Below are 13881 nucleotides of genomic sequence, written 5' to 3'. Positions count from 1 at the left end.
CAATATACATACTGTGTTGGGGGAAAAACTTACTGCAGTGGATAATCTGGATGCCAAAGTCATTTCCAAGTTCCCTTTGAGACCAAGAAGTGCAGGAACTAAAATAAAGACTTCTGTTACTTTTTTGAATACCTCCCAATGCTGTAAGAAAAAGAAAGAAAAATTTCTGGCATAGTTGGAAAATACTCTGGAACAAAGACATTTCTAAATCCCGGCCTGTTTCTCTAACTTTGCCTCCACACCTTGAATGCGTACATATCTTCTAAGAAGAGAACAGTTAGCATAAGCCCTGAACTTTGAAGCCTTGAGTTACTTCTCGAGTTGGGAGAGATCATCAATACAGTTATTACAGCCCACTCTACAGCTGACTTGCTACACAGTCCTGAGCTGACATCTTGCTCTGTCCCTCGATGATGGAAAGGGGCAGTGTGCTGGTGGTTGGGGAGCATACACCCAAGAACCAGACAGCCTGGATTTGAATCCTGACTCACATTTCCTGTAACAACCCCACAGGAAAAGTCCAATAGAAAGCAAATGTTTTCAGAGTGACGAGGGCAACAAATGTGCCAACGTGCTTGACACGATGGATGGATGTATGGATTGTGATAAGAGTTGTATGAGCCCCCAATAAAATGATTTTTTTTAAAAAGTACAGCATCATCTAATTCAATAAATGAGGAAATAAAGAACAGAGACGTTCAATGATTTTCCCAAATATCAAAAGATGAGGCCTGGAGTTGAGCTTGGGAGATGTTAGGATGCTCACGCTCTGGTCTCCATTTGGGTCGAGAGGCAAGAGGTTCTGAGCATGGAATCAGAAGAGAGCACACAATAGGACATGTAAAGATTAGGGATTCTAGCATGTCTGTGTGAGCCCAGGCGAGTCTCATGCCTTTCTGGTGTCCATTTCCTCCTTCATGACATGAAGACAGTATCTCCCCTGCCAGGCTCACAGGGAATTGTAACTGTGCTAACAAATGCATTTTCTACACAGACAAAACCAGAGTGCTTTTTGGCGAAGGTGATTTATAAAGATTCACAGCTTAGAAGCCCACAGGGGCAGTTCTGTCCCTATAGGGTCATCTGTCCTATAGGGTCACTGTGACTCATAATCAACTCAAGACAGACTTTATGGACTACATATATTAACTTTATGTTGAAAAGAACAGAAAGCACACAAGTACAACTTAAATCCATCACAAAAATGGCAGTAAAATTCAGTTCGTCCCACAGTTTTTCTTGAGGTTGTTGCAAATGTAACTAGGGCTTACCTAAAGGATTTTTGAAATAACATTGTCAAGCTGATCCTGACTCACAGCAACCTTTTGCAGAGAGCACTGCCCCTGTAACTTTTACAGAAGACTTCCACATCTGTCTCCTGATGGGCAGCAGGTGGGGATGAGGCACTGAGCTTTCAGTTCGCAGCGAGGCACTTAACAAGAGCATCACCAGGGCTCCTTCAAGGGAATGAGGTCCCACCAAGATTTGAATTCAAATAGGTGGGTTCAAAGTCCAGAGTACTAGCCAGTACACCACGGGGCCTTGTCTCATCTGAGAAGTTGGACTACATAAAGAATGCAGCACTGGGAGTGAAGGTGGAGTAAGCCTCCGGTGAAGTCCTTCTGAGCACACACCAGGGATGTGGACAGCTTGCTCTCATGCAGAGTGCATTGGAAAACAGATTACTGCAGATGCTGCTAGGTTCAAAGTTAATACATTATCATTTGATCTCCCTTTCCACCCATCTTAAATCTGTTCTACTTTTCAGTACGTTCTGCATTCCTTTCTACTGAGGTGTTTCTCTGTTGCATTTTGTTATTGTTCGTTTTGTTTGCATGTTTGTTTTCTGTACATGAAATCCAAGACAGGGAAGCATAAAGAGAGAGTAACGGAACTGACAGTTTCTTGGGAGTACAACAGGGGAGGTTGGGGGGAAATGGGAGCTAATACAATGAGTAAAAGCAAAAAGAAAATGCTCGAAAATCGATTGTGGTGATGATTATGTAACTCTTCTTAATATGCCTGAACTATTAAAATGTAATGATGTCTGCATTATGTCTGTGAAACTGTTAAATAAATAAGCCAACCCATGACATGCAAACGGCACAGCCTTGCTTGCTAAAAGCAGAGGACTTGAGGCACAGAGGAGAATTGTCTTCACAACTGGACCAACCGACAGTGTCTTAATAAACTGAGAAAAGATGAAAGTTGTCTAGAATTTCATTTTATTTGGATACAAATCATGGAAGCAGCACATGCAGAAGCAGCAATCACACGAGGGATTCGTGCTTGTTAAAATAAAGCAGTCTTAAAAAATGAGGCGCTGATACCAAGGGCTCAAGTAGAGAGAGGATGTTTTAAAGATGGTGATGGCAACAAATGTACTTGACACTATGGATGTTATAGCTGTGTAAGCCCCCAATAAAATGATTTTTAAAAAGTAAAGTAGTCTAACATAACCAGTAAAGAGTGTCTGCCTGGAGCATTACACACTTTTAAGATCTATATGTATGGGATCAAACTGACAACAATTCGAAAGATTACGTTAAGAATCTTAGAGGAAGGTGAGGTTATGCTACTGGTGGAAGAACAATTCAAAAAAGGAAAGTGAGATTGGTGTTGGACTGCTAGCCACTAAGTGGCTGGTTCAAAACCACAAGCCACTCAACCGGAGAAAGAGATGAGGCTTTCTACTCCCGTAAAAAAGTTACAGCCTCAGAAACCCACAGGGATAGTTCAACCTGAGGTATAGGATCACCATGAGTTGGAATCAACTAAATGGCAGTCAGTTTAGTTTAGTTTAGTTTTTTTTCATGCCTGCAGGATCTGTATTGATACCCATTTTATTCCTAATATTGGTAATGCCCACTTTTGCTGTTCCCTGATTTTTTCATGTGTCTTCCATTCTGCTATTGAGCCCATCTGCTACTGGAGCTTTCAGATCTCAAATTTCCATCTGAGTCTCTATTACAGCTCCTATTCATGTGCTGCTGCTTTCCTTGCTGAGACTTCCTTTCTGTGATTTGTTTCCACCACGTTCATAATGCTTTTTGAAGTCTTCTTTATCATGACTGCTATAAAATCTTTGCCAGATAGTTCTAACATTTATGACTGCATGTTGGTGTCTATTGTCTTTTATTCATTCGGTTTGAGCTCTTCCCAGTTTGGGACATGACAGGTGATTTTCCATTGTAACCTGGGCGTTTCTGTATTGTGAGAATCTGGATCTGATTTAAATCTTCTGCTTGACTGTCTTTCCTCATGGTACTTCTCTAGGAGGGAGAGAGGGCGAGCGTGCCATCTCATTACTGCCAGGTGAACACAAAGACCAGGTTCCCCGCTCAGTCTCTGCTGACAGACATGGGCTAGCCTCCTCAAGGGTGGGCAACGATAGGAGCTCCAGGCCCCCATATTGTCTCTACTGATCACACAGTGGGAGGGGCCTACAGGGGCCTATCAGCCAGCAGAGATGAAAGTCCCAACTTCCTATTTGGCATTCTCTGTCGTTACTCCAGCTGGCATACTGAAACATCTCGGTATAGCCTTGCAAGGGCAGGAGTCTAAGTTCCCATTGGCCTATGCAGGTATGGCCACCCTTTTATGATAGTGTTTGGCTGGAGAATTATCTAAAAGGTTTCTGTCTTTCCAGGCTGCCCCTTTCCTAGTCCTCTGGCCAAAGAAAGCAGGCTTTTGTTGGAGCTTTAGGTGTTTGTCTCCACTGGTTATTCCAGTTGCTAGCATCTTTAGCTCCAAGTCTGGGATAAGTGAGAAAAAAAAAAAAAACACCAACCAAAAACTCACTAATATGCTGTCTCTGTTAAGATCTCTAGCAGCCTGCTTTCTTCTCTCTCTGTTTCTTATGCTGTTTTATATTAAATTTCCAGAGGTTTCTAGCTTTATTTAATAAGGGAAACAGGCAAAATAATGTCTACCCTTTCTTACCAAAAGTGGAAGTCCATGTAAAGGGCTTGAAGGGAGGGGGTACAGTGGTGGTGGGGGGCTAAAAGGGAGACAATATCCAGGAGTCCACTTGGAAAAAGAATGTTTGGAAACACTGTGGTAGCAATGGTACATTCTACTTGACGTGATTGAAATCTGGAATGATTTATGTATTAAGTCCCAACTAATAATAAAAAATGTTATTAATATATTTTTTGAAACACAAGAAAAAAGCAGAAGCATTACATCATGACAGTGCTGTTGCCTAATAGTTGTGATCACAGATATGTTGAGCAGGGACTTATCATTAATGCAAACTCTAAAACTATAGCTATACTTTATAAACCCGACGATGTTACCCTAGCTTTTTTAACTCAGAAACTGGTAACAGAATTGACACTGAAGTTGCCCTCATACATTTCCTTTATATTTTTAAAACACTGGCATTTTACACACAAAATTTCTCCAACCTACTTTCTACATCAGAAAAATCACATTCATAGCTATTGAAGAGATTCCAACTCAGAGCAATCCCATCAAACAAAGAACTGCCCCACAGGGTTTCCAAGGGTACATATCTATTTGGAGGCTGATTGCCTCATCTTTCTCTCGTGGAGTGGCTGGTGGGTTCAAACCACTGACCTTTTAGGCTAGCAGGTAAGTGCTTAACCACTGTGTTACTTTCTCAGAATTTCAGGATACAACTCAGGAATATTTCAAGTCTGAATTCTGAAGCACACACACACACACACACACACGGAAGTAGCACTAAGGAATTTGTGAGAGCTATAATTTGGTTTATTTTCAAGGGAATACTTGCTAGCATGCAACAAGGCTGTCTTCATAAAATACAACAGAAACTCCAGGTCTTGTAGACACTGACTTTTAATAATCCTCTCATGATTAGCATAAAGTTACCTACAAATTACTGGAAGTTTCAAAAGTATTGGATCAACTCATTTATTTCTTTATTTAGAGGGATGAATTGTGCGGTAGGTGCATTTCGCTATGGCTCCTCTAACAACAGTCTTTGTAACACCCACCAAATGACTGGATGGGACCATGCACGTAAAGTACTCGGGGCTCTAAGTGGGTAATGGCCAACTTTGCCATTCCAATGGGATGGCAGAAACAGGAAAAAATAATCCCAAAACCATCAAGAAAGAAGAACTATGGAACCAAGCATATTCCAGATCCCTGAATGGAGAGGAACAGTAGGAATCATGAGACAGAGGGGCAGGCTTTCTGGTCCATAGGAGGAGTAAAACTGAGTGCCTTTTGGCAGGAGGCTGGCCTGCAAAGGGAGATTTCTTTGAGTTTTTATCAATTTTAAAGGGACATTATAGCACTTATCCAAGGGGGCAGAAGCCGAAGAGCTGCACGGAGAGAGGGCAAGGACTAGAAAGAGACATGCCTGCTGGCACGGCTGAGAAGAAGTGATGCAGAGAAAAGAACTGTATCCTTGATGTTTCTAATCTTGAATTGTAACCTGATAGCTTCCCTAATAAGTCCCATAATTGTGAGTGGTGTATTATCTGTGAGTTCTGTGTGGGCACTACAATGCGTTCTTGAACTCAGCAGAGAAGTCCAGTGCCTCGTGATGAATGGTTAGTGTCAGAATGGGGTAAAGAAAGTTGGATGGTGGAGGAATGTTTGATCCCTGCCGCATTGGAATTATCCTTGAGCAGACGTGGAGGTGGATTCTCCTTCACCCATGTGAAGCTGAAGGAGGTCAGATGAGGCCCCCATATCACTTTCACTGGTAGCTAACATTAAATTTATTTTATAGAGTCTTCTAGTAGAGTTAAGTCTATGGACAATCCAAGATATACATCAAGCATGTTATTCAGACAACAGGATTTATTCACAAGAGATGGCTTATCACTAACTATTTACTCTAGGGCAAATCACTTTAAAAATATTGTACATAGGGAAGAAAAGACAAAGGGTTTGGACTAGGTATTTTTTCTTTTCTTTTTTTTTAATTAAATACTTTTATGGGAGGCTCTTACATCTCTTATCACAATCCATACATCCATCCATTGTATCAAGCACATTTGCACATATGCTGCCATCATCATTTTCAAAGCATTCTCTTCCCACTTGAGCCCGATATCAGCTCCCCATTTCTTCCCCCTCCTTCCCCTGCCCACCCTCCCTAATGAACCCTTGATAAGTTATAGATTGTTTTCATATTTTACATCATCCTCCGTTACCCCTCACCCACTTTTCCGTTGTCTGTCCCCCTGGGAGGGGATTATAGGTTGATCCTTGTGATCAGTTCCTCCTTTCTCCTCCCACGCTCCCCTAATCCCCCTGGTATCTCTACTCTCCTTGTTGGCCTTTAGGGGTTTATCTATCCTGGATTCCCTGTGTTTCGGGCTCTTACATGTAGCAGTGTGCATGCTCTGGTTTAACCCGATTTGTAAGGTAGAATTGAGGTCATGATAATGGGATGAAGGAAGTGCACCAAAGAACTACAGGAAAGTTGTGTGTTTCATCGGTACTATACTGCACCCTGAATGGCTCATATCTTCCCTGTGACCCCTCTGTGAGAGGATGTCCAATTGTCTACAGCTAAGCATTGGGTCTCCACTCCATGCTCTTCCCCCCTTCACATTGGGTATGATTTTGTTCTGGGTCTTTAGATGCCTGATACCTGATCCCAAGGACACCTCATGATCACACAGGCTGGGGTGCTTCTTCCTTCCATGTGGGCTTTGTTGCTTCTCAGCTAGATGGCCGCTTGTTTATCTTCACGCCTTTAAGATCCCAGATGCTATATCTTTTGATAGCAGGGCACCATCAGCTTTCTTCATCACATTTGCTTATGCACCCATTTTGTTTTCAGCGATCATGTTGGGAAGGTGAGTATCACAGAATGCCGGATTATTAGAACAAAGTGTTCTTGTGTTGAGGGAGTACTTGAGTCGAGGTCCAACGTCCATCTGCAACCTTAATTCTTAACATATAAATATGAGTACATAGTTCTATTCCCCTCTCATAATATATAAATATATTTACATATGTACATGCTTGTATTTAGACCTCTATAAATGTCCTTTGCCTCCTGATTCTTTCCTCTATTTCCTTTTACTTTCCTCTTTGGACTAGGTAATTTCTAAGGTTCTTTCCAATTCTGACATTCTGGAATTTTAAACTATGAGTTTGGTTATCAAGACTTCTTCATCATTTAATAAGAAATCAAACAAACAAAAAGGAAACCACTACATGTCTACTCTGTGTAATATACATTAGGCTTGGTGACAAAAAGATTGTTTTTCCTTAGAGACCAGTGGTGCTCAAACTACAGTTGGCACCGGCATCACGTGGAAGGTTTATGAAAAACAAACTGATGGGCCCCATCCCTAGGGGTTCTAACTCGGTAGGTATAGAACAGGGCTTGAAATTTTATGTAATCAAGGGGCTTCAGAAAGTTCATGGAAAAAATCCCATTCTCTTTTGATTCCATTCTTCCAAGAACATTTTGAAGGCCCTTGTAACGAACCAATTATCAAAAAACACATACAGAGTCCAGAAAACACATACAGAGTCTCTAGGTTGGGTAACTAGGAAGACGACAGAAGGGCCATCGCCAAAGCATGACCACTCTAAGAGACACTGTTCTCGTCTCTTCTACCCACTTTTCCCTTTCCTTCCTTTCACAGTGCCACTCCTGTGAAGGGGAGTTCAACTCCTAGTCTCTGAGGTTTTTGGAACACTGCTGCCCACCCCTCAAATAGAAATGTAACTTGAACTGAGTTTATCATAGAAACACCCCCTAACAATGTGGACTGGTCCAAGGAGCTGGTGGGTATGTAATCAACAGCCAAAGCAACTAAAAAGTTTTCCCTAGAATTTTCCAAACTGAAAGTAGTTTGTAAAACAAACTGAAAGGCTATAACCCCACAACTGTCAGCAGCAATAAGTAATGAGGCCAAGAGGGGAAATGCAATTTTCGAGGAATGAAAGGAGAGAAGTAAATAAGAAAACTAAGTTGCTGACTTAGTCACATCAAAAGCAGATTGCACCTCTGCTCTTTCCAGTAAAAGGACATAATGCATTTTCCTTTTTTGTGTAATTAGGTATTTGGTTTCAGTGTTTTACCATAAGGGAGTTCTGGCTGCATTTAGTTCAGCTGTGTGACCTTCTGTGTGCACACGTCGACATGATTAGGGGGGCTCTAGGGTGGTTGTCTGGAAAGGAGAAGAGATACAGATACAGAAAGAACACCATGTGAAGATGGATGCAGCGAGTGAACTGGCACACCTACAAGCCAAGGAATGACAAGGACTGCTGGTCTTCACCAGGAAGTTGGGACAAGGCAGGGAACAGATTCTCCCTCAGAACCCCAAGAAGGAATCAATTCTTCTTGCACTGGATTTCACACTTCTTGGCTCCAGACTGCAAGAGAACACGTCTTTCTTTTCTTTCTTTCTTTTTTTTTTCCTTTTTAAAATAATGTCCAGCCCCCTCAGAAAAGATAAAATGCTAATTTCATCTTACAAAGGTCCTGGCTATTGTATCCCAAGAATGTAACTGCTCATGAAAGGGAATACATTTCTGTGGCTTCTGCTTTTTACAGCGCCCCAAGGAAACTAATAAAACTAATAAAAGCAGATAGTCTTCATGAGTATCAAATGCATAATTCGCATTAACGCATTAGTGCATTAACGCAGAACATTCAACGAATGGCACTGATTAGCAGTGATTGAACAGTTGGCTCACAGGTCCTATAACTGGTCCTTTACACGCTCTTTTACAAAGGTCTTTAACTTGGGAAGCAAAGTGAATAAAGGGATGCTGTAAGGTGCAAGGCACAAAGGTAGGTGTATCATTCAGGGGTCACCTGACAAAACCGAACCAAAAGGAGGTATGTAAGTATAGACATAGCCATAGGTATAGATTGAGATTTGAGACTAGTCTTAAGGAACTGGCTCATAGGATTTTGCAAACTGGCAAGTCTAAAATCTGCAGAACAAGCCAACCAAGCCACGCCCACTGACAATGAGTCGCTTCTGACTCAAGTAACTATGTAGAACCCCTTTGGGTTCCCGAGGCTGTGAATCTTTACAGAAGCAGAAAGCCTCATCTTTCTCTGGAAGCGCGACTGGCTGTGTCAACTGCTGACCTTGCAGTTAGTAGGTCAACAAATAACTCACTATGCTACTAGGGCTCCTGCAGGGCAAGGCACCCAGCAGGCTCAAAATCGGGCAAAAGTTTATGTTAGAATCTAACAGAGTCTTGAGGAAAATCTCATCTTCAGGAAACCTCAAGTTCCTTCCAATTGATGAGCTCTACCCACAGTATTAAAGGCAATCTCCTTTAAAGTCAATTGATTGTAGGTGGTGGAGGACAACCTCCTTCATGTAGTCAACCGACTGTAGATGATAACCAAAGGCAAAAAAACAACTCCATCAATCTCCAGTCAACTCTGGCTCATGGCAACTCTGCAGGACGTAGAAAAAACTGCCCCCTAAAGGTTTCCAAAGCTGTAAATCTTTACAGAAGCAAACTCTCACATCTCCGCCCACAGAGTGACTGCCGGATTCAAATCACCAACCTTTAAATTAGTAGTCACATGCTTAACCACTGTGCTACCAGGGCTCCTAGATTGTAATCACATCTATAAAATGTCTTCAAAGCAACACCTCGATTAGAGTTTGATTCAATCATTGGGCCTATAACCTAGCCTACTTAACATTGTAAGCAAGGTCTTGGATTGGTTCAGTCAAAGCTGATTCAGCAAAACCTCACAGAACCAATTTGTGAGTGTGTGTGTGATCTAGAACACTAACTGAAGAACACTTGTGAGGATGGCGCAGAACCTGGTAGTGTTTGTTAAAGAGAGTCGTTATGAGTTAGAACGACTTACCGGCCTCTAACAACAACACAGAACTGCTGTGGCACTCACTCCGTACCGCTTAAGGTAGTTAGTCAATCATGCACTACAGTCATAATCCACATATCTGTATGGACTGTGCATAGAATGTGGAATAAAATCCTGACTCTGAATACTCACCCTACAATACTAGCTGAATGAACTCTGCAAGCCCCCGTTTCCTCCTTTGTAAAGTGAGAATACTGTTATAAAATTCAGCCTTTGGCTTATACTTCCAACTTGAAATAGCTGGCTTATACTGCCAACTTCCTTGGCAAGGTCTCTCAGTAAACATTAACTGGTAATGCAAAGCTGATTGATAACCGAGGAAGAAAAACACAAAAGGAGAGAAGCAGGGCTAGAACAGATCTTAAATGTAACAAGAAACAGGTGTGCTGTTAAACAGATGGGCAGTAACAGCCAAGTAGTCAGCCCTAATGTGCCATCTGTCAAAAGATTAGTTTACGACAGTAATGGTCATTTAACCCACCCTGAATTTGATGATCTAACTGAGGCAGCACGTGGAGAGACAAACTTAATTTTTTAATTGTTTAAAATTGGTCTTGACCTGTACCATTTTAAGTGTTATATAGACAGATTTTAAATGATTAAAAATCTGTTACATGCTTGCAAGAGTCACATATGTATAGTGGTTGAAAGGACAAGCACTGAAATTAAACCAAGATACAAGATTTAATTCTAGCACTTAATAATGTAAAATTTCCTATTTCATACAAGGAAAATGGAATCACCTATGCCACCGTTTTCTTGCAAGGGTTAAATGAGATCGTTTATGTACAGGGCTGAGTCATAGTGCTGGCCAGTAGCAGACCTTCAGCAAGTGGTGAGTGTTTACAAATCATTCAACAAATATATATTTATTGAGTACCAACTCCATGTCAGGAACACAGAGTCTGGAAGCACCTTTCCTCAGACTGGAGAAAAGAGTGAAGTTGTCAAGGATTTCATTTTGCTTGGATTCACTTTCAATGCTCATGGAGCCGCAGTCAAAAATCAAACTATGTACCGCACGGTGCCAATCTGCTGCACAAGACCTCTTTAATTGTCGAAGAACAAGGACGGCACTTTGAGGACTAAGGGGCACCTGATCCAAGTGACAGTATTTTCAATGGCCTGATATACAGTTGAAAGTTGGACAAGTAAGGAAGACTACAGAAAGACTAATGCATTTGAATTACGCTGTTGGTGAAGAATACTGAAAATACCAAGGACTGTCAGAAGAATGAGCCAATCTATTTTAGAAGAAGTACAGCCAGACTGTTTCTTAGAAGCAAAGATGGTGAGACCATCTCACCTACTTTGGACATGCTATCATCATAGACCAGTCCCTCGAAAATGACATCCTGTTTGATAAAGTAGAGAGTCTGTGGAAAAGAGGATGGACTGACATAGCCGTGGCAACACTGGGCTCCAACACAGCAATGGTTGTGAGCGTGGTACACGACCAAGGAATGTTTCATTCTGCTTGACACAGGGTCACTATGAGTGGGAACGAACTGGGCAACAACCAACCATAACAACAGTGAACTTATGAAGGAGAATATCACTAATTAAAGTTGCGGTGGATGAAAAAAATGCTCTGATGAAAAAATGTTATGTCACTGACTAGCCAGTATGTACTGCTTAGCAACTTCTGAGAACAAGCTCCATGCCCTGGCACAGAACACTAAACAAATATATTACATTACACCAAGTGTCGCTAGTGTGTCTCCAGTGTTGTGTGTATAGGGAGTGTCAGGGGCAAAAAGTAAGAGATCAAATCTATTTGGAGTCCATGAAAACATAGGAACTGTGATCTTACCAGACAGAAGAAATAAGAAAATTGTAAGGAAGTTAATCAACAAAAGAACTTGCCTAATTTAGTGGGGCACAGAACTCTCCCTAAAAGGTGATTGGGTCATAAAGTCGGAAAAGGTTATGGATAAGTAAGAGTAGACCAGAGAAAACTGTGAAAGTCGGAAATGGACAACAAAGATCTGATTTGTTGTGCCACACTGGCTTTAACTCACAGTATTTGAGCTTTTTACAACTCTAATGTAAATTGTATAAAACATGATTATGTATCTTTTTGCCCATAAAAATGTGTAGTGGAGATGCAATGGATTATTCTTCTGTGGCTATTGGAAGATACAATGGATTATTCTCCTGTAGATAGTCATCAGTTTTGCATCTATTTCAATATAGCCTACTGGCCTATATACATTTTTTTAAAGTTCTCTTTGAGCCGGTGGCATCCTATTGGCTTCCTCATTAGTAAATGTGCTAAATAAAATCATCAATAAATAAAAAAAGAGTAGAAGGGATAAATGTGGTATAATCATACAAAGAAAGGCTACACAACAATGAAGATAAATGAGCTGTGTCATGAAGCATAAACTCAATGGTGAACAGAAGCAACCAGGCACAAAGATACATACACTCTACACGTCCATTGAGAAATATTAAAGAACCAAGCAAAACCAAACTGTAACAAGCTTATAGAGTCAAACAAGCTTATAATAAAAGCTACTCTAGTACTTACCTTTGGGGATGGAAAAGAAAAAGTAGCGATTAGGAAGGGGCACAAGAAAGAAAAATGGAAGTGCTGGCAAGATTCTCCTTGTTGCATGATATAGGGTGCATCAGAAAAGTTCGTGGAAAAATTCCTGATCCCCCCCCGCTCTCGTAGGTGCTGTTGTCATGAAAATTCACTGAACTATGTATTTTTGCTTATTTATGATTTAACACTGACGCTTAACATTACAGTTTCTTTGGAGTTAGGAGAGTTCAGCAAGGTTCATAACATCATAAAAGAAACTTTTTCCAGTTACATGTGTGCTACTCTCTCAAATGGCATCAAGAAACCAGTAAACCTTGCAGCAGAGGAATGTACACCGTGTACACGGTGAGCTTTATACATGTTCTGCCAATCTATAACATAGTATTCCTACAGACAGCATCTTCATAACAAGTGGTGCATTGGCGAGAAAAAGAAGCAACCCAAACTAGTGTATTCACTTGAGCAGCTGTGCTGGCACTGCAATACACTGAACCCCTGTTGTTTTCAAGTGCACAGGTAAGACTGGGACCCCTTGGATAACGCAATATTCAAACTCCAAATTCCTCTTAATACACTTCCCCTCAGAATTTTCTCCATCAAGGGATGAAAAAAGTATGTGTCTATTGAGGTACATTTTCCATTTTAGAAAAAAAGTTCCCCCACCCCAGGAGGGACAAACAACAGAAACATGGGTGAAGAGAGAGAGCGGATGGTATAAGGTATGAAAATAACAATAATTTATAATTTATTAAGGGTTCACAAGGGCAGGAGGGTGGGGGGGAGAGGGGCTGATACCAAGGGTTCAAGTACAAAGAAAATGTTTGAAGATGATGATAGCAATCTATTCACAAAAGTTACTGATACAATTGATGTATGTATTGTTCTAAGAGCTGTAAGAGCCCACAACAAAATGATTTTTTTTAAAGTTATCTGTTGAAAATGTCTGAAGAGTCACAAATGACCTGGGATTCCTTTAGGTACAAAGAAATGAAAGGACATATAAAGGACAGAGTGCCCAACGCCTCCCCAGGCCTGACCTTTCTCTACCTGATGGCTCAAGACTGACAGCAACCAAACATCACGCTTGACCATTCACTACTTCAGAAAGATAGTTATACCTCCTAGGTAGTTTGTGCCCATAATAGATTCAGAACTTCTGTAAGTCAGTAAAAAACAAAAACAAACCTCTTGCAGTTGGGTCAACTCTGACTAGTGCAATTCCACATAGTGTTACGGAGAACTGTTCCATGGGGTTTGCGTGGGTGTGATCTTTACAGAAACAGATCTCCAGGGCTTTCTTCTGTGGTACTACTGGGGTGGGGTTGGGGGAAGTTTGGAACTCTGAACCTTTAGGTTAGTAATTAGGGACAAACTATTTATACCTCCCAGGGGCCTTAAAAATCAGTAAGTCAGGGCAAGATATGACAAAATACCCATTTATAAACTATCAAGGGCTCATGCGGGAGGGGGGAGCGGGGAGGGAGGGGAAAAATGAGGACCT

At 41.3% G+C, this 13881-nt stretch overlaps 1 protein-coding gene across 2 annotated transcripts in view; it reads right to left on the bottom strand.

Moving 5' to 3' along the window:
• Positions 1-13881, bottom strand: part of SLC41A2 (solute carrier family 41 member 2) — a 153743-nt gene that overhangs the window by 118631 nt on the left and 21231 nt on the right. For both annotated transcript variants that reach the window (XM_045292162.1, XM_004700338.4), the window contains exon 3: positions 34-141. In XM_045292162.1, the coding sequence (XP_045148097.1) occupies positions 34-141 (108 nt within the window). The remainder of the gene's footprint in view (positions 1-33; positions 142-13881) is intronic.

The sequence above is a fragment of the Echinops telfairi genome, unplaced genomic scaffold (assembly GCF_000313985.2).
Source record: "Echinops telfairi isolate 266 unplaced genomic scaffold, ASM31398v2 ScPeMD7_2;HRSCAF=8, whole genome shotgun sequence".
NCBI classification, from domain to species: Eukaryota; Metazoa; Chordata; class Mammalia; order Afrosoricida; family Tenrecidae; genus Echinops; species Echinops telfairi.
This window is presented reverse-complemented; position numbering and strand designations above follow the sequence as displayed.